The sequence below is a fragment of the Microcaecilia unicolor genome, chromosome 8, assembly GCF_901765095.1.
Source record: "Microcaecilia unicolor chromosome 8, aMicUni1.1, whole genome shotgun sequence".
NCBI lineage: Eukaryota > Metazoa > Chordata > Amphibia > Gymnophiona > Siphonopidae > Microcaecilia > Microcaecilia unicolor.
The window spans coordinates 63,599,812-63,622,071 of record NC_044038.1 but is presented as its reverse complement, the minus strand read 5'-3'; the positions used below and the strand labels follow the sequence as shown (position 1 = coordinate 63,622,071).

At 41.1% G+C, this 22,260-nt stretch overlaps 1 protein-coding gene across 1 annotated transcript in view; it reads right to left on the bottom strand.

Moving 5' to 3' along the window:
• Nucleotides 1-22,260, bottom strand: part of GLIS2 (GLIS family zinc finger 2) — a 162,007-nt gene that overhangs the window by 25,652 nt on the left and 114,095 nt on the right. The window contains exon 2 of the mRNA XM_030212871.1: nucleotides 1,492-1,763. Coding sequence (XP_030068731.1) covers nucleotides 1,492-1,672 — 181 coding nt within the window. The 5' untranslated portion in view covers nucleotides 1,673-1,763. The remainder of the gene's footprint in view (nucleotides 1-1,491; nucleotides 1,764-22,260) is intronic.

Below are 22,260 nucleotides of genomic sequence, written 5' to 3'. Positions count from 1 at the left end.
AAAAAGGGCCCTGGCACGTGGCAAAAACAGCTCCCACCACTATTGCAGGGCCCTTTTTACCGCAGCTTGGTAAAAAGACCCCTGAATGCCTCACTAAAATCTGACCAAAACAGAAAAAGAAAGGATCCAGACAAAAATGTAGGGTTTCTAGAAAATTCTCAGGCAAGCTTTCTCTCATTTGCATAAATATTTCCCTGAGATTGTTTCCCATGCAAATTTTATTGACACACTGAACATATTTATGATCTGAATAGCATGTTATTGTACCTAAATATCTAATATAAAGCAAAAACCCCACCATAATTAATTTCCCAGTTGAACTGAAGCATTTAATTAGTAGGGAAAATTAATAAAGAACTTTAATATGGTTTAAAATGTTAGACTGAAGCAAATTCAAAGCTTGAATATGCCACATGTTCCTAATATTACAGTCATTCATAAGTCTGTGCCAGAACTGGTGGTGGGAGGGGGGGATAGTGCTGGGCAGACTTATACGGTTTGTGCCCTGAAAAGGACAGGTACAAATCAAGGTAAGGTATACACAAAAAGTAGCACATGTGAGTTTATCTTGTTGGGCAGACTGGATGGACCGTGCAGGTCTTTTTCTGCCGTCATCTACTATGTTACTATGTTACCAGTATTTAATACATTTTATGAATCAATTCATTTTTAAATATAGAAAACCTTCTGTAGAAAAATAAAAAAAACTTGGGAAATGCTGAGGAAAAATTTGCAGAAGATAATAAATGAGATAATAATCTAATAATTCCACTGTTGAACCATATCTATATAGACTGAGTTAACAACATTTTTTTTACCACTTCCACAATTCTTAACTGGATAAATGTTTTACAAAATAATTATTTGTCAAGAATAAACAAATTTTAAAAATTACATTAAAATGTTGACTAAACCTGTTTGATCACTAATGAATTTAAAAGAGACTTCAACATGAGAACTTGTGTATCCAGGCTAATTCTTCATCATCACCTCTTTTCTTGGATTAATCTTATTGCCCCCCAAACGTTTTGTGCAAAAAAATGTAACCATAAACCAAACTAATGTGAAACATCATACCAAAAATATATAAGCACTTATCTTAAAATGACTGCTGCTTGCCGGTAAGTTGCTTTCTTAGTTCTTTGTTCTCCAATCTCGGCTCTGCATTTTATTTATTTGGATTTATTTACTGCCTTTTTGAAGGAATTCACTCAAGGCAGTGTACAGTAAGAATAGATCAAACATGAGCAATATTTTATAACCTTCACATTATTCCACAGTCCATACAAAATATCTCCAGTTAATATTATTCCACAAGTGGTAATAGCTTCTTGTTAATGTATCTATATTGGTAGGGGAAAGTTTCATACCACATCTCTGGGACCTTGGCATTAAATTATCCAGTCTCTGTCCCACCATGCTACCTGTTTGGTTTCCTGAATTCCTCCCTTGTGTCACATCACCAAGAGCAGAGAACAGCCTGGCTCTTACCTAAGGGTGGGGAGGCAGGTGATACTGGGGCCATACTGGTGGTGCCGTCTTCATGAATGTGGAGCTCCTGACGCAGGCTGCGCTCCTCGGCATCTAACAAGGCCCGTTCCCTTTTCTCGCGAGCTGCCCTTAGCTTGGAAATGCTCAGCTTCAGGTCCAGGGGTTCGTCTAGAGAGTGCATCTTCAGTCTCAGGAAGGAGGGGAGATCAGGGGTCTTCCAGGATCTCCTCCAAACAGAGAGAGATCCAGGGTCCAGAGAGAGCAGGGACAACCTATGTCAGAGAGAATGATAAGAGACACAAACAACTTCAGTACCTGGAGAAGTAAGTAATGAGATAGAAAGGTAGGCAAAGCACCATTTTCTGTATTATTCCTTGCTCTCCTTTCCCGTTTATGTCTCCCAAAACACTGTAACTCTTATGAGTTTGAGTTAACCAACATCAGGAACTGGAAACATTTATGGCCAAAAGTGATTTGCTGACTTAAAAATAGGCCAGTGAAGAGGACCATGCAAGAAATACACCCGTTCATACAGCTAACTGATCATCCGTTATTATTGATTTAACAGAAATATTGTCAAATAAGAAGAGAAGATGGTATAATACTATTTCCTTCCTACCTAGCTTTGTTTACATATATTGATTTTTGCTGTAGAGGTGGGCTGGTCTGGATGGTCAGGTATTTGCCCCACCTCCTATGTTTAATGCTTTGTACTCTTCTCTGTATAGACATAAGCACATGCTATCCTAGGAGGGTAGAATGGAGAATGGAGATTGATAGTTCTGGGCTGCAGTGATGTGTTGCTTATTAAAGAAATGGTCTCCTTGATATACAGTGCTGTCACTAAGGAATAGAGTATTTCTAGTTATTTATTTTACTCCATCACGTAGTAACATACTCTTCTGGAGTGGAGGAGTAGCCTCATGGCTAAGTGCAGTGGGCTGAGAACCTGAGGAACTGGGTTCATTTCCCACTGCAGCTCCTTGTGACTCTGGGCAAGACACCTCTCCACTACCCCAGATATAAAAACTCAAGAGTGCAAGTCCACTAGGAACAGAGAAAGTACCTGCTTATAATAAATGTGAACCGCTTTGACTATATCACAGAAAGGTGGTACATCAAATCCCTTTACCCTTAGCATAAAAAAATTTATGCTTTGATATGCAAATCCATCTCATACATATTCATTGTGGATAACCTGGCTGGCTGGGGTTTCCCCAAGACAGGTTTGGGAACCCCTGCTGTAAGGACTCCAATGATTTTCATAGTAGTAGAAAATTTATTATATGTTAAAAGCTACTTAGCGATAAGCTAATAACCAAGAATCTTGTATCAAAGATCTATATCTCAAATCACTGTGCAGAAAAAAGGGATCTTACTAAAAACTTTAAACAAACATAGGTAAATTATACTGGCCAGGAATTAACAAAGGATGACTGTCATGGAATAACACAATGGATTTATCATGAGACTTCTATTTGTGTAACCATGAAAAAACTAGGTACAACATTTTACACCATTCAAGCCTTTGTGGGCTTAGATTACTATCACTCTACTGCCACTGTACAGTTCGGATGGGCCAGTGGACTTATCCCTTGGCTTCCCTAGAATTTATCAGTATTTGTGAAATGCAGTGATTTAATTATGGGTTTGCACGTATCAGATGTACTGTTGTGTGGTGGAACAGTGTGGCTGAGTGTGTGAGTTTGCATCTTTGCCATATGGCACACAGAAATTCATGAGAAATTCCTGTGCTGTGACTGGCTACCAAAGGTTCTGACCATAACAGTACATCCCAAGGCCAAACACAGTAAAATTATTTTACTTATATGACAATCATTTCCTGATTATATTAAGGCCATCCTGTGTACCAGTGCTTCTCAGCTCTAAGGAATGCATTGCTGCAGTTAATAATGGAAAGGGCTCCCTCTGGAGGCAATGCCTGAGAACTGCATCTAAAAAAATATGAGACACTGGGACATGTACAAAGCAAAGTAGCCTGACAACACTAGGAGTCAGCTTATGATCTTTTTAAGCAAAATGCCATTCACAGCACAGATCGTATACAAGCTAGCTGTGTAAAAGATAAAGGGATCAATTTTAAAAAGAATTTAGACCAGAGGTTTTCAACCCAGTCCTTGGGGCACACCCAGCCAGTCAGGGTTTTCAGGATATCCCCATTGACTGGCTGGGTATGCCCCAAGGACTGGATAGAAAACCCCTGATTTAGACGGATACTGGCAACCAGGATCCATAGAAATACATTATCCACAGATTTTCAGCCCATGTATGGATTGTAGCAGACTGAAAACCTAACTCCTCCGTCACTTCTGGTACAGGACTGAGGCACAGCTGGGATGCAACAAGGGCAGAACCCACAAAAGTTATCTGTAGAGTGGTGATGTTCAGCCAGTATATATATAGATATACATATGTATGAAACTTCTTAGAGTAAGAAAGGAGGGACAGGAGAGATATGAAACAGACATTTAAATACTTGAAAGGTATTAATATTCAAAACAAATCTTTTCCAGAGACAGGGAACTGGTAGCTCTAGAGGACATGAACCGAGGTGGATGGTGGTAGAGTATAAGAGTAATATCAGGAAATGCTTTTTCACGGAAAGGGCGGTGGATGTTTACCTACCAGAAGAGCTGATGGGGAAAAAAAACAGTGGTGGAATTCAAAAATGTGTGAGATAAACACAGAGAATCCCTAAATAAAAACAGGATGGAATGAAAGCAAAATTAAATGAACTTCACACTTTAAACTGGGCACAAAGGGTTGTAATCTCCATGGAGCGGCAGGTACAATCCTAAATAAGGGCATAGAGGGGTATAACCTCCATGGAATGACAGGTACAACCCTAAACAAAGCCACAAAGGGATGTAACTTCCACAGAGCGGCAGGTACAACCCTAAAAAAAAGGCACAAAGGGGTGTAACCTCCATGGAGTGCAGACACAATCCTAAACAAAGACACAAAGGGGTGTAACCTCCATGGAGTGGCAGGTACAACTCTAGCCACCTTACTGGGTTGTTGCTTGTAATGACGTATCCTATGTTGTTTTAGGCCATTAGCAACTGAAAACAAGCAGAAAAAAACATGGCATTTTGTGATTTGTTGTTTGCTGATAATAGTGCACACTATGTGGAAATAGCATTGTTTCAGAAACGGAGTGCACTCTTTCCTGACAGTGTGAACCACTGTGGATGAGCAAACCAGTGTGCATGCGGAAACTCGGGAAAATAGTGCACACTATTATGTGACAAAACGGCCAGAAATTTCTCGTGAACAACACGGGAAATTACACAAAACATATTTTCTGGCTGCCCATCCCTAGTCTTTATCTGCTGTCATTTACCACATTACTAAATGGTTAACTTGTGTTTATGTTAGAACTGCTGAATGACCGGTGGTCAGTGGTGAATACATATATTCAGCACATATTTAAATACCTGTAACTGGTGTTTAAGTAAATCTGCTGATCACCAGCTAAGAAAATGGACCCAGTAGAGTTTATTTTTACTGATCATTCCATTACTAACTTAGGACTTCACGTTCATAAAACATGTTCTCCCATTTGCCCAAGAACCAATGAAATCACAGCCTTTGTGTTGACAGGCACCAAGTCTACAGTCATTTATACAAATATTCTGTCCTGATCAAATATTAGCTACCCGTTTCATAACAGCCACAGGAAATCATGTCAGTTCTTTCTGAGGAGACCAGTAACTTCTACAGAGGAGGAACTGGGCTGTGCAATGGAACAGAAGCAATAATATACCAGTGATGCTGCTACAAGGGACCATTCTCAATGGGCTGATGATGTTGCTACAAGGGAACCCAGCCCAGTACAGTTATGACTGAGAATGAAAGACCTGCAAAACAGGAAATGGCTCTCTTCTGGATAACAGGCAGCCCCAGAGCTAATCCTCAGTATGGAGAAATGTTCCTTTCTAGATGACAAGACCATGATGTCAGGGGTGAGCAATCTATGAACCACCACTGAATTTTATGTGGCCAGCGAGACCATGAGACGTATACACAAAAAACATCATTAACCAGAATTTTGGTGATTTTAAATACTGTATTTTGCAAATATTTTCAGAATAGCCACTCTAGCAGTTCATGTCCATTGTTTTATGTTAAATTTTACCCTGTGCATTTCTGGTTCAGGCACTACGTAACGTTGTGGCGTGCTAGGGTCAGTACTGAGATTCATGCGGCCCTCTGTGTATAAAGGTGGAAGTGTTCTTATCTGGATAATGAGAGGTTTGAGGTATGTAGAAGGATTCCTTGCTGATCAAGTGTACTTTGGTTCTCATTTTAACACCTGAATGCACTGTACTAAAGGTTAATAAATAAAACACAAACAAAAAGTCCAAAATATAAGATGAAGCCTTTTTATTGGATTAACTTCATACATTTCTTGACTAACGTTTCAGGACTAACACACCTTTGCTTGTGTCAGAACAGAAGGAGCAAAAGATTTCAATACTAGAAAATAAGTGAATCATAAAATGCATCCAATGATAGTCTAAAGGGGAAAGGCTTGGAGAGGAAGAGGTTGTGGGGTGATTAAAAGGTGACAGGCAATGCATTAGAAAAGCCCAGATCTTTATGTTCTTTCTTGTCAGCTCCTTTTTTTGCAAAATAATATTTATTGAAAAACACAGGAACAATAAACATTTCAATAACCAAAAGCACAACATTTTAAGCATACTTCCAACACTCCGAACCCTCCAACCCCTTCCCCCTCCCCAACAATCCCCAAAAGAATTAACACAAAAATACCTCAGGACCTGGTGGTCTCTTATCTAAGTCTGGAAGCACAAAAATAATTGAAGTCTGAGTGCCAAAATGAGCAGGTCAATCAACAATTCAAAATCCAACTTTGCGCCCTATGGGGTAGGGTGTTCCACAAGGGTCGTCTGTACGCCAACAAGCAGGGTGATGCATCCAGCTTGTAACACTCTAGAACCATAACAGTATACAGTAAATTCAACCATTGTTTGGAGACTCTTCATTCACTTACTCTGATTCCCCAAATACAAGCAACCTTCAAGCGCTGCTTCTACTATTTGCGACAGCTACACTGCCTCTCTCCTTACATCGAGAAAGTAAAGCTTATCCCAGTTGTATATGCCATGGTAACATCAAGACTGGATTACTGCAATGCACTATACAATGGTCTGACTACAAAGGGCCTGCACCAGCTCCAGTTGATTCAGAATGCAGCAGCAAGACTCATAGAAGGTTGCAAGCGACGTGACCACATCACACCATTTTTGCAAAAACTTTGGCTACCAGTACAATACAGAGCTAAATTTAAAACTCTATGTCTGATCTTCAAGGCCCTGAAAGGAAATGGGCCCGAGTATCTAAAGAATAGAATGATCCTCCACACACTGCCAAGGACACTAAGGCCCTCCCAAGGACTTTCACTAACTACACCCTCTCCAAAAGACATTACACGATGTGATACTCGCAAGCGAGCCTTCTCGGGAGTAGCTCCCACACTCTGGAATGCATTGCCTGAAAGGCTCCGCTTAACACAAGACTACCTCTACTTCTGGAAGCAGGTGAAAGCTTGGCTCTTCAACCAAGCCTTTAACGGAAGAAGTAACTAACTTGTTAGTCTCACTCACAAACACACACACACAAGGAGCGGAACAGGTGGATGTGAAGCATCTGTTCACACTTTTCAAAAATACTAGGACTAGGGGGCATGCGATGAAACTACAGTGTAGTAAATTTAAAACAAATAGGAGAAATTATTTCTTCATCCAACGCGTAATTAAACTCTGGAATTTGTTGCCGGAGAACATAGTGAAGGCGGTTAGCTTGGCAGAGTTTAAAAAGGGGTTGGACAGTTTCCTAAAGGACAAGTCCATAGACCGCTACTAAATGGACTTGGGAAAAATCCACAATTTCATGAATAACATGTACGTTTGGGTAGCTTGCCAAGTGCCCTTGACTTGGATTGGCCACTGTCGGGGACAGGATGCTGGGCTCGATGGACCTTTGGTCTTTTCCCAGTATGGCATTACTTATGACTCGGGCTGCACATACTGCAGTGGGACATGTTTATCCACTCCTACCCTAACTGAGATAATATTTAACCATCTCCCTGACCTCACGTGCAACTTTCTTCAAATCAATCACCTTACTTTCTAATTCTTCCTACTTTCTTACTCATCTATATGTTACAACTTTGCCTTACCCTTCACTACCAATTATAATGTTCTAGTAAATACTGTGTTGTCACTGCAAGCAGTATACCATGCCATACATATTGTTGTTCGAATATTTTTACTACTCTAATTGCCTCCTGCTCATGTTTGATCTATTCTTACTGTATACCACCTTGAGTGATTTCCTTCAAAAAGGCGGTAAATAAATCCTAATAAATAAATAAAATAAATAAATAAATCCATTGTAACAAAATTGTTCTCCTAGCCACTAAAAACATGTAATTCAAGTAAGGTATGTTTAAGCTTATTAGGTTTAGGTCCACTATTATCATAACAATCAAAACGGGAAAACTTGAGCTTGCATAGAAGATGAAAACTGAAGACTTGTTGAAACTTTCAAGAGCAACCTCACCCCAAAAGAACTGCACTGCCGGGCAGGACCAGAACATATAGCCCAAATGTGCATCACTCTCCTAACATTTGCGAAAAGCAACACCAGGAGTCATTCCCATCACGGCTGCACGACAAGAAGATATGTAGACTCTACATAAGAGAATTTATACTGTTGCTCTCGAAAAGCCATAGAAGTCAATTTCACAAGAGGCTTACAAAGTAAACGACAGAGAAGTTCCGCTGTAACAGGGACCCCCAAATCCCTGGTCCAAGTCTCCACCTGGTGTTGAAAACTTAAAAGGTGGCAAATCAGCTCTAAGCACTTTATAATAAAATTATACCCTGTGCACTGCCCAATAAAAATACCTCCTCCACAAATATGCAGCTGGAAGGGAGAAAATATAATGCCGCATTTGTAAATAAGTCAGTTGGTCATTTGCGAGGGATTCTATATATATGGCGCCTAAAAAATCCGCACAGAAAACATTTCCACCTAAGCATATTCTATAAGTGGCACCTAGATTTAGATGCAGTATACAGAATGTGCTTAACTTGATATCCCAGCACCTAAAACTATGTGTGTCCATTTACAGCAATGAAAGCATTGCGTAAATCCCATCACGTAGATTTAGGTGCACTGGGCCATCATATATAATAATTTGCACCTCCAACGTTCCATGTCTGGCTGCCTGGGTTCGTAACATCTCCTGACGTCAGCCAGCCTCCAGCGTTCCATTCCCCCTCACTGTCCCGCCCTCGCGTCAAGACGTAATGACGTGAGAGGGCAGAACAGTGAGAGGGAAGGGAACGCTGGAGGTGAGCTGACGTCAGGAGGGATGTTACGAACGGAACGGAAGCCAGCGCCAGCCAGCCAGAGAATGTTCAGGTACAAATCGAGGGGAGGAGAGAATCACAGGACATCGAGGGGAGGGAGGGAGGAACAGAAAGGGAAGGGAATGGGAGGGCAGGGCAGAGAATTGATGGACATGGATGGGATGGGATAATAGTAGAGGAGAGAATCGCGGGACACGGATGGGAGAGCAGGGAAGAGGAGAATCGCTGGACATGGAGGGGAGGGGAGGGAAGGGAAGAATTGCTGGACATGGAGGGGAGGGCAGGGGAGAGAGAGAAAAAAAAGCATACTTGACAGCCTTCCTAGGGCCTGTTTCACTGTTGAAATGGGTATGGTTCCACTAGTATTCTATAAATATGCATGTAAATTTTGGAATGCCCATGAAATGCCCATTTCCCTGCCCGTAACTATACCCCTTTTTGACTGCATGCATTAAAGTTAGGCACACTATGTTACAGAATACGCTTAGCGAGTTGTGCGCATACAATTCTAATTATTGCCAATTAGTGCTCATTATTGCTTGTTAAATGCTGTTAATGCTGATTGGCTTGTTAAGCCTATTAAGTTACATGCATTGTTATAGAACGTTTTGGATTACAGCGCGGATCTCTAGGCACACTATATAAAATCTGGGGGTTTGTGAGAGACAATAGTCCAGCTCCGTTTTAAGTTTAAAAAATCTTACGTGTTCCTGAACCGCTTTAAAATTTTCTTTGAGCATTGTGATCCTAAGGTCCAAAAAGTGGTCCCTCACAGAGGGGTCACCTTGGTTCACTGACTGGCATCTGATCTTATACCACCTGGCCTGTTTCCAGTGTTTCACCCTCCTTCACATTTTTCTGCATCGAATGATATAAACTACATTAGAGAAGAAGCATTAGCAGATGTCTCTATGTTCCCACCTCTGTTTCCTTATCTGATGTGGTGTAACTCAACGTTCTCGAGTATTAGGAGTCTTCTTGGACTCAACTTTATCTTTTGAGGTTCTGATAAATAATGTGGTTAAGAAATTATTTTTGAAACTTAAACAGCTGAGAATGATTCGTTCGAGTTTTCATGATGAACACTTTGCTCTAGCAGTGCTGGCTATGATCTTGTCATGCCTGGATTATTGTAGTTCAATATATATTGGCCTTTCACAGAAGTTAATGGCCGGGTTGCAACTACTTCAGAATAAAGTTGCAAGGATGATCTTTCAGTGTTCAAAATATCATAGTGTGTCTCCTCTGTTAAAGGAAATAAACAGAAATAAAACAAAACAGAGAAAATAAAATAAGAAGATACCTTTTTTTATTAGACTAACTTGATACATTTTTGATGAGCTTTCGAAGGTAACCCTGTTCAACAAGAGGTCTGAAGAAGAAGCTCTTCAAAAAAATGTATTATCCAATAAAAAAGGTATCTTCTTATTTTCTTTTCTCTGTTTTGTTTTATTTCTATTTATTACCTTTAAAAAGGGGGACTAACCCACTCTCCTGTGTTGAAAACTTGTCACTGGATCCTGAGCATGCTCGAGTGATGCTCGAGTGTTTTGTTCACAAGGTGACCTAATGCCTTGCTCCAGTTCCTTTATCTGTTCAATTTCATTTTTCTTTTTCCCCTTTAGAAAATGCACCTCACTCTAAGGATCAATGTTTGTTGTTTTTTCCCTTTTCCTAATGGTTTGAAATATGGTAAGCACTGGAGAGCCCCATTTGTTTTCTGTTTCTGCTTGGAATGATCTACCTTTAGCACTTAGGATTTCTCAAAAAGATGCTTCACTCTCTAACCTATGTTGTATAATTTTTCTTTTGTAAGTAACTTTTTTTGTTTCATTTTTATACCTGTGATGTTAATTACATTCTGAATAGCAAGTTTTGTAACACTGTAAACTGCCTAGGACCTTTTTGAATTACAGGGTATATAAACCCTTTGATTCGATTAGATTAGATAAAGCAATGTGCTCACCATGTCAGTCCACGGAAATGCACAGAAATGAAGATTAATAACTAAAAATAAAAATATTGTTATGAGCTGGGATCATTTTGCTCAGTGACTCATCCTCTAGGAGGAGCAGCTGAAGGTCTTTTGTGATTGATTTTTCTCCGTTTTTCCAGCTCTGGATTGTATGTTGCTAAATGGGACACTGTGTCTGTGATTTTCTTTTGTTGTATAGCAGTAACATAGTAAGTGACAGCAGATAAAGACCTGAATGGTCCATCCAGTCTGCCCAACAGTCACACTCATTATCAATTCATGATTAAATCAACAATGAATGTGATATTCAATGAATGTGAGGCTCAGGGGAGGAAGAGGAGAAGACCCAGAGTATGCCCTGACTAAATAAATCTAACTGCTGTGATCTGGCTGAGATTGACGCAGACCATTTGACCCTGAGGCAGGTGACGAAACGCTGGCCACCGTTGGTCATGGTCATGCTCAGCGTCTTGAGAGCCTGGATACTAAGCTAAGTAAATTATATATGCTTGACCTTTAAGATAAAGTGTAACAGCAAAAAAAGAATAAAAAAGAGAGAAATAACGATTTGTAAGGACATCTGCAGTAGACCAGTGGGGTGTTTGCCGATGATGAAGCAGCCCAGCCTCCCGCGAGCTCTTTAATTCTTGAGCCGGGGGCTTCTTGAGGCTTCACCTCTATATATAACGAACTCATTATTCGAGTATAAGCCAGTTGAGTCTCCACCGATCTCCTTCACGTTTTGTTTGGTTTTTTCAGATATTATATAGCTTTTCACAAGTTTTTCTTTGGTGTTTCTGGGACATAGACCTTAGAAGTCCAACTGACTCTGTCCTTATGTTCCACCTACTGGAGTTCCAATCAAAGCTCACTCCAACCTAACTGAATACGTCTTGTGATTTGCGGGACCCAGACTGTAAAGGTCTGTCCAGCACTGTCCTCGGTTCCAGCTACTGAAGTTGCCATTGAAACTCTTTTCAGCCTATCCTAAACTTTTTATTTTTGTTTTATACCATCTATTTTCTAAATAAAGTTTCTCTATGTTCATTGCATGCCTTTCTGAATTTGGTCACTGTTTTTGTCTCTACCACCTCCCTCGGGAGGGCATTCCAGGCAGTAAGTTTGCTCTAGCTGTTTTAAGAGAAGAAGCAATCTTCCTGGAGATAATTTTTGGGTTGTAACGTTTTATTTAAAGGTTTCAGTATTATCTTGACTGAAAAAAAGAAAATAAAATCAAAGAGAGAGTGGGTCTTCTAGTGACATAAAGCCAGTGTTAGAAATGAAGAAAAATCAAAACATCCAATAGCCACTACTCCTGGAGAGACATTTCCTGCTCCATCAGTACTGGCCTTCCCATAACCACCCAATTTGAAGCAAAAATTAATAAAAATCAAGGACCCAACAGCCACTCACATGGGAAAGACATTTGACAGAGATTTATGTTTATTTTGTAGCCTTGATATACCGCCTTATCAAAACTTGGTCAAAGTGGTGAACAATTATAAAATTCAGAAAATGGAAATGAACACCATTAAAATTGACAGGAAAGTGTTCACATTCAAATCTAAATGGTAAAAGGGAGAGAAGGGGGGGGGGAGGGGGGAAAGCGATTGCTCAATGAATCCCAACCTGGGGTTATGAACTTCTTGATCAATAGTGGAGCTGTGGCCTAGTGGTTAGAACACCAGTCCTCAACATCCAAAGGTACTTGGTTCAACTCCCACTGTTGCTCATTGTGATCTTGGGCAAGTCACTTAACCCTCCATTGCTTCAGGTGCAAAATTAGACTATTAGCCCAACAGGGATAGGGAAACACCCAGTGTACCTAAATGTAACTCACCTTGAGCTACTACTTTTCGATTTAAATTTTGGATCTAACAACCTTTTTCAGTAGTAGCTCAAGGCGAGTTACATTCAGGTACATTTTCCAGGTTTCCAGTTTATAGTTCATATTTGTTTGATGTCTGCAAATCAAAAATCGATATGGTTTACAAGTCATAAAAGCAGGGTGTAAAAAAGAAGAAAAGAACTACAACACATGTAACAGAACAGCAGGATACAATAGAGCAGGAGAGGAAGTGCAAACACAGGAGACAAGAATCAGAGAGATCTTTGAAAATACAACGAATTACAAAAACTTAATAGAAGAAAACACCAACAAAAGGGATACATGAAGACACGATGCCCTGTAACCAGAAGCTGCAAATTAAATTGGGCATGTCCCAGTGAGAATCAGGTGACATCAGGGAAAGCCTCATCACGATACAATGTTTTCAGCTGAAATTTAAATTTCTTAAAAGAAGATTTAAGACCTGATGTAGAACGGCATCGGATTCCAGAGGTTTAGAGCCATCACACTAAAACAAGAACCATGGGTATTTTCCGGATGCTCTTTATGGTGCAAAAGAATAATCTAAAGATTTCGCCAAGAGGAAAGGAGTGTGGAGAGGGGAATAAGAAATGACAGTACTAGAAAGAAACAGAGAAATAAAAACTGATTTATTTATGGAGTCTTATTAACTACCTTTATTTAGAGATTCACCCAAGGCGGTGATTAGAATTTTAAATGAGATTTGATAAGAGATAGATAGCCAATGTTTAGTTTTGGGCTTTCCAATGCATTATAAGTTATAAAATTATAAAATTGCATTGCTGACACCCCTAGATCACCCATCACCCTCCTCTCCCACCCCCAATACACATACACGTTCCCTTTCAGACTATCACTGGAAGGGGTTCTTTTACTAAAATGCGCTGAAATATGGCCTGCTCTGGTGTAGACGAGTGTATTGGATGCGCGCAGGTCCACTTTTCAGCGCACCTGCAAAAAAGGCCTTTTTTGTTTTGGCCGAAAATGGACGTGCGGCAAAAATGAAAATTGGCGCGCATCCATTTTGGGCACGAGACCTTACTTAATGGTAAGGTCTCATGTGTTAACCGGGCGGTAATCGTCAGCGCACATACATTGCTTATTACCGCCCGGTTAGCGCCGCGTGCCAGAAAATAACAAATATCTTCCAGCACGCATAGCGGACGTACTTCAAAAATGAAATTACCACCCGGGCCAAGCTGAAGCTGGACAGTAGTTCAAAACTGACACACATAGGACGCACATACGCACCTACGCAGCTTAGTAAAAGGGCCCTGACGTCTTTTTGATTTCACTTATATTCTCTCGAGTATAGAGGTGTGGTAGCAGTGTTAGTCCACTTTTAAAGGTAATCAATAGAAATAAAACAAAATAAAACATGGAAAAGAAAATATGATGATACCTTTTTTATTGGACATAACTTAATACATTTCTTGATTAGCTTTCGAAGGTTGCCCTTCGTCAGATCGGAAATAATCGGAAATAAAATTATTTCCGATCTGAGGAAGAAGGGCAACCTTCGAAAGCTAATCAAGAAATGTATTAAGTTATGTCCAATAAAAAAGGTATCATCTTATTTTCTTTTCCATGTTTTATTTTGTTTTATTTCTATTGATTACTTATATTCTCTAGTATCACCATCTTTTACTTATTTTATTCTAATCTGAGATAGGGGGTCTTAGCTCTCAAAAACTAGTCAAGAAATGTATGTTGTGTGTTGGGGGGGGGGGGGGGGGGTTATGGATTTCATGTACCGCATTTCTATGGGTACAACCAAAGCGGATAATCAATCAAAATTTAACAGTTTACATTTGGAGTTTTTTTGGTTCTGTTTTGATTTTAGGTGCATTTCACTCAAGCAATAGCACCTGTTGGAAACTGTCGATCTGTCCATTAATTTGTATAGGTTTGCTTGTGCTTGATGGAGTGGGAAGTCAGGTCCCACAACAGAAGCACAGAGGTCTGAAGAAGCAGCCCAGTGATATTTAAAATGCCAACAGGGACCCCCATCTCACCAGTAGAGAAAGTTAAGAGCCACAGCCAAAGAAAAGCTAATGTTTTGGAAGCAAAATGCTGTCTGCTGGTAAAGATTCAACTTGCTGGTGGGGGGAATGGGACTTGATATACTGCCTTTCTGAGGTTTTTGCAACTACATTCAAAGTGGTTTACATATATTCAGCTACTTATTTTGTACCAGGGGCAATGGAGGCTTAAGTGACTTGCCCAGAGTCACAAGGAGCTGCAGTGGGAATCGAACTCAGTTCCCCAGGATCAAAGTCCACTGCACTAACTACTAGGCTACTCCTCCACAAGAAGACATAAATGGGGGAGAGAGAGCATGCAGGGGAGAAAGCAAAGGTGGGAGAAGGGTCCCCTTGTAGTGTCCTACAATTCACAGCTGGAAAACCTGAAAAAAATAAAAGACCTACAGCCCAGCCACTATTCAAGGAAGAGGAATTACTGAAGGAATATTCCCTGCTCTACCAATATTGGTCTTTTGACAATCACCCAATCTGAAACAAAAAAATAATGAAATTCAAGCTCTCAACAGAAGCTCAACAAGAAGAGAATGGCATGTGAGTGTCCCTGAAATGTATGAAGTTGCAAACTGTGCCGGGATATGTCACAGAATGGGACAGACATTAACCATAAGGCATCCTACTCATGTTCCCCCTCTGATGTAATATATATTTTTCCAGGGGCGTAGCCACGGGTGGGCCTGGACGGGCCAAGGCCCAGCCACTTACTTTTGCTCCAGGCCCGCCCAGCCTCTTCTGCCCGCTCTCCCCGTCCGTGTGGTCTGCTCACTTTTACTGTCCTGAAGCGCCGTTCTCCCTCCAGCACCGGCAATTCCCATAGCCAGCCTTCTGCTAGCGTGCATCGTCGGGGCCTCTTCTCAGGCATGTCCCGCCTACTCTGCAACTTCCTGCGTCCCACCTTTGCGGAAAACAGAGTAGGCGGGACAAATGACCAGAACTGACCGTGTGCAGGGGGCTGTCGCAGGGGGGGGGGGTATGGTAGCGGGTGGAGAGGAAATGCGAGGCCTGATCAGGATATTCAAAGGAATTTAAAACAATTCAAGAATGTAAGGCTTTTGAATTTAAAATGATCAGATACTTTGAAACTAACAAGAAAGAATTTAACAAAATCTGGGTTTTCTAACATATTATAAAGCATACAAGTCTACCACTTTGTCACCTTCCCATCCCCCTCCCCCTGCCTTTTCCCCTTCAAACTATCCTTGGAATGCTTTTATGATTCACTTACATATATATATTTTGTCATATATATACATTTTATTTTATTATTATTCTTATATATATATATTTATTTACTTACACACACATATATATATTTTTACACACACACACACACACACATATATATATATATATATATATATATATTTATTTATTTACTTACACACACATATATATATTTTTACACACACACACACACACACATATATATATATATATATATATATTTATTTATTTACTTACACACACATATATATATTTTTACACACACACACACATATATATATATATATATATATATATATATATATATATATATATATATATATATATATATATATTTACTTGTAGACTCCTAATACAGGCCTAGCTGCCGAAATACAACATTTGTTGCGAGTCCTTTTCAGTACCGTTTTTAAATAAACGCTTTTTGTTTCTAAGTTCATTTTTTCCAGTCTCTGGTGCCCATGGTCAACTTCCCACCCCTTTTATACTTTTTATGGTTTCTCGTGGGACGTTCGAGTTCTCTGCCTTGGCGGATTCCCTTAGAGGTAGATCTTTTACATCTTCTTCCGTAAAGACTGAAGCAAAGGATTCATTTACTCTCTCTGCTCTATCCTGGTCCTCCCTGAGTGCCCCTTTTGCTCCTTCGTGATGTAAGGGTCCCATGGATTCCCTCGTAGGCTTTTTGAGATACAGCACCAGAACTAATCGCAATACTCAAGGTGAGTCTCTCACGAAGAACTTTGTGTCAAAAGCTTTCTGAAAATCTAGATACCCTACATCAACCGGCTCACCTTTATCAATATGTTTATTCACACCTTCAAAGAAATGAAGCAAATTGGTGAGGCAAGACTTCCCTTGACTGAAACCATGCTTACTGACCCATTAAAAAAATGTTTGTCTATGTGTTCCGTAATTTTATTCTTTATAATAGTTTCCACTGTTTTTCCCGGCACTGACGTCAGGCTTACTAGTCTGTAATTTGCCAAATCTCCCCTGGAACCCTTTTTAAAAATCAGCATTATATTGGCCACCCTCCAATCTTCAGGTACTATGGACAATTTTAATGACAGGTTTCAGATCACTAACAGCAGATCAGCAATTTCATGTTTGAGTATCCTGGGGTGTATACCATCCGGTCCAGGTGATTTATCACTCTTCAAGGATACAGCACACCGAACCATGTGCTCCTGGGTGACTGTTGCCCCCCACCCCCCATTTTAGTTTAAAAGTTGGCTTGGAACTTATCATCTCCACTGAGGCACTTGTTGAATGTTTTTCACTTTTGCCTGCAATATTGGACCACTAAGTGGTACTCCTTTGCGTCTTCCTTTTGTAAGTGGAGGAGTGGTCTAATGGTTAATACAGTGGGTTGTGGACCTGAGGAACTGGGTTTGATTCCCACTGCTGCCTAGCTGTCGGCAGTAGATTGAGATCCTGGGGAACAGGGTTCAACTTCCTCTGCGGCTCCATTTGACACTGGGCAAGTCACTTAGCCCGCCAGTGCCCCAGGTACAATATATACTACTTAGATTGTGAGCCCATTAGGTACAGTACTAGTACCTGTATAGAAAATTGTTAACCTCTGTATGTCTATGTGAAGGCTTAACAATAATAAACCACATGCTCATGGCCTTGTCAAGTTCCAGGCTTGTGGAATATCTTATTCATTTTCATGCCAGTCTGTCAATGGAATGAACATCTTTTACAAATCCATAACATTTAGTTTTACTTTTGAGTCAACCTGGTAGTGTTGATTCTGCAGTCTCTAGCTCCTTTGCTGCTTGATTTTCTCCATGCTCCACTCATTGGACAGCTGCAAGCTTCTCTTCTATGGTATATGCGTGTTGCTGTTTTGGATCATCCATTGCACTTCTGTGCACATCGCAGTGATGAGAGTCGAATTCTAGGTCACTTCCATTTGATGCAGTAAAGAGGTTTTACTACAGGTAACATTATGACAGCATAGAAATTTGGCCCCACATGTTCAAGAACATCGCATGTTACTTTACCAATGTTGGGGTGTACGGGTCTTCTGCGTATTAAACGACAATGCTTAATGGACCATTTGTTAATGAAACTTCACTGTACACTAGGTATTTCCCTGTCCCTGGAGGGCTCACGGTCTAATTCTTGTACTTCATCAATGGAGGGTTAAGTGACTTGCCCAAGATCACAAGGAGTGGCAGCAGTAGGATTTGACTTGGGCACCTCTGGATGTCATGCCCAGTGCTGTAACCACTAGGCTACTCCTCCACTCCACAGTATTTATTTAGTGATTCTGCTTTCTCCTCATCACCTTCAATATATTCCTTCCCTTCACCTTTGAGTCTCACAATACCACTTTTGCACTCCCTCATCACTAGCATATCTTTTACATGTTTTGTCCCCACCCCCCATTTTCCTTTCATTTACATCTTTATCTTCCTGACTACTTTCCCAGCTTTATTTAGCTTTTCCAGATATCACTGCCTGTCTTCCCCTTTTTAAGATCTTTTGAAGGTTATGAAGACTAACCTCTTTTTTCTTACCTTTTCAGCTAGTTATTTTGTACCTCACTTTTGGATTCTATTCTTTAGATGGCTTCAATCTTGTCTGTATCTACTCATCAAACTGCTGCAAGAAAAATGCACATGATGGAGGCTTCCGGCAGCAGTTTGAAAGCTGAACTCAGTTTACCCACGGACCTTTCTTTAAGTATCTTCCAACTTAGAATTGCTACTTCTACTTGGGTGATGGAGTTATTAGTGTGTGCTGCTGTTATCTCACTGCTTTAATCTAGATATTCTACCACAGTAAGAAACAGAACGCGGTTTCTTTCTGTATCTTTAGTCCTTTCACTGTCTTAAGGGACTGCTCTCACCCTGTTCACCATGGCCGCCAAGAGACTGAACCAGGCCCGGGGCAGGGCTGCTGCCGCCCCCCCCCCCCCCCAGGATCGCCGCTGCTGCAACTGATGTACCTTGGTGCTGGAAGGGATCCTGAGGCCCCGCCAGCGGAAGAATTCAATGCTGCTCTTCACTCCATGCCTGCCCTGCCCCTGCTTTTTTTCTCTCATCGCGCATGCTCGGTTTCAAAACTGAGCATGCGCCTGAGGGGGAAAAAGCAGCCACTTGGCACGGTGGTAGAAGCGAGCGAAGTGCAGCATGGAAGGGGACCTGGCGCCGGAGTTTTCTCTCTCCTTCTCCTGTCATGACCCGATCACTCGGGGCCTGTCAGGAGCAGGAGAGAGAGACCCCAGCGCTTGGCCCCCCCCTTGGCGGCCGGGTCCGAGGAATTTTGCCCCCACCGCCCCCCATCTCGATGGCCCTGCCATTCACTGTTCTGGGCTCAGTTCACATACACCTTTCAATGTCTTTTGCCTCAGTCACTACCAGGGGTCCTACTGACCCCACTCACTGCCCCAGACCTGCTTCTTAGATCATATTGCTGTTATTCGTAGCTATAAGTCACAATGCTGGCTAAAAGATGTTCTGTGGAATGGCAGGGAAAACCCCAGTATTCTTGCCTGTGCATCTCCTTGCACCCTGGAGCCTTCAACTGACTTTGGTGTGTTATAGACAGATGGTGATCACAGGCCAGCTGGGTCCCAGCCTTTTAGGCTGAGATGCAGAGGAAGGAAGGAAGGAAGGAGGAGATGAAAGAGAAAAGAGGAACAGCAGCTCTTTGTTCCTGAGCCTGGGAAGGTGGGAGGAAGGGAGGAGTGGACTCCTGTGCATATGAGTGGCAAGATTACAATGAATATGAAAGACGATCCCCACCCCAGAAGGGAGAGGGCTATCAGATGGGAGGAAGAAAAATCAAACAAAACCTTTCAAACAGCAGAGGTTGGTTGTAATGTTTTTCCCCCAGGGCTTTGGAGCAGCATTCTTCAGCCCCCCCCCCCCCTTGAATCTGGTATTAACAGGGATCAGGTGCTGCCTGTGCAGCAGTTTTGGCACTGCATGCAAGCTCTCATCTGTCTGCAGGCCCTGGACCGAGGAGGGCAGCATTTCCACTGTCAAAATGATTTCACTACATGCACTGCTGAACTTCCTGTATACATGCCTGTCATCCATTACTCTTCCCGTCATCGATCAGGGCTGCGGGGGTAGGATTTCCAGAACTGACATGAAAGCCTCCAGCTAATGGGCAACCAAGATTATTTGTGTTCAGAACACATAGGAATGACATTTTGTTTTTAAAAATATGTTAAATGTATATACTAATAGCAGACTTAAGTGCAGAATGTGTAGATCTATCAAAAATAATTGCTGATTTCTTTTCCAAATATCCCAGATGAACTTGGAAAAAAAGAAAAAAAGCAAAGAAAACAAAAACCCAAACAAATCTCACTGTAGCCACTGACTGTCAAGGACCACCCACATTCACATGCACAGTGGGCAAAAAGAATGGCAGGACCGCCAGAGACCTAATGCAGGATAGGCCCTGGGTATTTTCTGATGGTTATATAGGAGTGCAAACCCCAGCCCAGGCTAATAAGGTTGGCAGGGGTGTATAAGGGGGGAATTATAGGGGTTAATTCGGTGAGTTAGTGGAGATACTGTATAATTAAAGACAGGCTGGCCGATATTCAAAATGACTAAAGTGGGCAGGAGAGGCTCCTGCCGCTTAAATTGCTCATCTGTGGCTAACCACCGATATTCAGCAGCACTTAACCGGTTAGCGCAGCTGAATATTTGTGGTTACCTCTTGCGCCAAAACTGGCTAACCTGTGGACGTTCCAGGGGCGGAGTTGGCACTTAAGCTTTAGCGGCCAGCCTAAAACCAGATGTTCAATGCCAATGCCCAGACGTGGCCTGGCATTGAATATTATAATCCGGAATATGGCCAATGGCGGACATAAAAGAACTGACCGCCACTGGGTGTATATAGGCCCAACAATATTTAAAAGTGAAGGCTTATGTGTATCACTTGCTGAACCAGTTATTGAATTTGACTCTTGTTCTGTTTATTGTATGCTTATTGGTTCAATAAAGTTGCCTTTGGAAAAAAAAAGAGCAGGCAAAAGGCATGGTGCCACTACCAGACATATGTAATGCTATGCAGAAACAAGCTAAGAGTGAGTTCCCTGCTTCACAGAACTTAAATTCTAATCAAGATATATAGATAAGGCAAATAGTAGATTTCAGGAAATGTATTTATGCAAACATTCTATTCTATTCTATCTTGGTTTTCTATACTGCTCACTTTCCAAAAAGGATTCACGGCGGTTTACAAAAGAAAAATATTTCCATACAGGAAATTTACAAGATTATCTAATATAACCTAACACTGAGTGAATTCTTTCAAAAAGGTGGTTAAAAAAAGACAAATAAATAAATAAATCATCTACTATCTAAAACATCCAATTCTCAACTTATTTGTCAAATAAAAAAAAGTTTTTAAAACCTTTCTAAAAAGTGCATAAGACGGCAAATCCTTCAAGGACTTTGGTAAGTTATTCCGAAGTTGGGCCCCCTGAAAAGGAAAGGAGCCCTCCAAAATTGATCTTAACCAAACATCTTTTATAGCTGAATAATGTACATTTAAAGTTCTGTAAAAGCACAATCTTCTACCCAAAGAAAGGATCTCTAGCAATTTTACAAGTCCAATTTTAAATTTTATTCACAGATGCACCTTTAACCAATGATGATTTTTCATTGGTTAAAGGTGCATCAGCGAATGATTGCATGATTGCAATTGACTGGATGATGATCAGGAAGAGAGCCAGGGTTTAAGAATGAGAGGTGGGTTTTTTGGCAAGACTTAAATATGACAAAAGAGAACCATGAAATATCAACTCAGAGAGGTTATTCCACACATACAACACAGCACAGTGGAAATCACAGAGTCAATAGATGACGATGGAAAAGGGCACAGAGGGCAATAGCTTACCTAATGAACAGAGGCCACAAAGTTCCTAATGAGGAAGTGGAGACTAAGAGGAGCTTCCTCCAGGTCCCTAGGCTGCCAGACTGCTGACTCCTGCTGGCCATGCCGAACTGCACAGCCCAGGGGACTGATACAAAAAACTCAGAACCATGAGGCAGATGCAGCAACCAAACGTAAAAAAATCTAAATCGTTAAAGTCCCTAACGATTTTAAAATAACGAAAAATGCACCAAAAAAAAAAGTCACACATGCTGAGATCGGTATTGAAACGTACAATGTATCAAAGAATCACAATACACATCGTTAATCGGCCCCCAAATCATGCGCAGAGCAGCCAAGCGTTATGTTAGCTGCTCTGCGCAT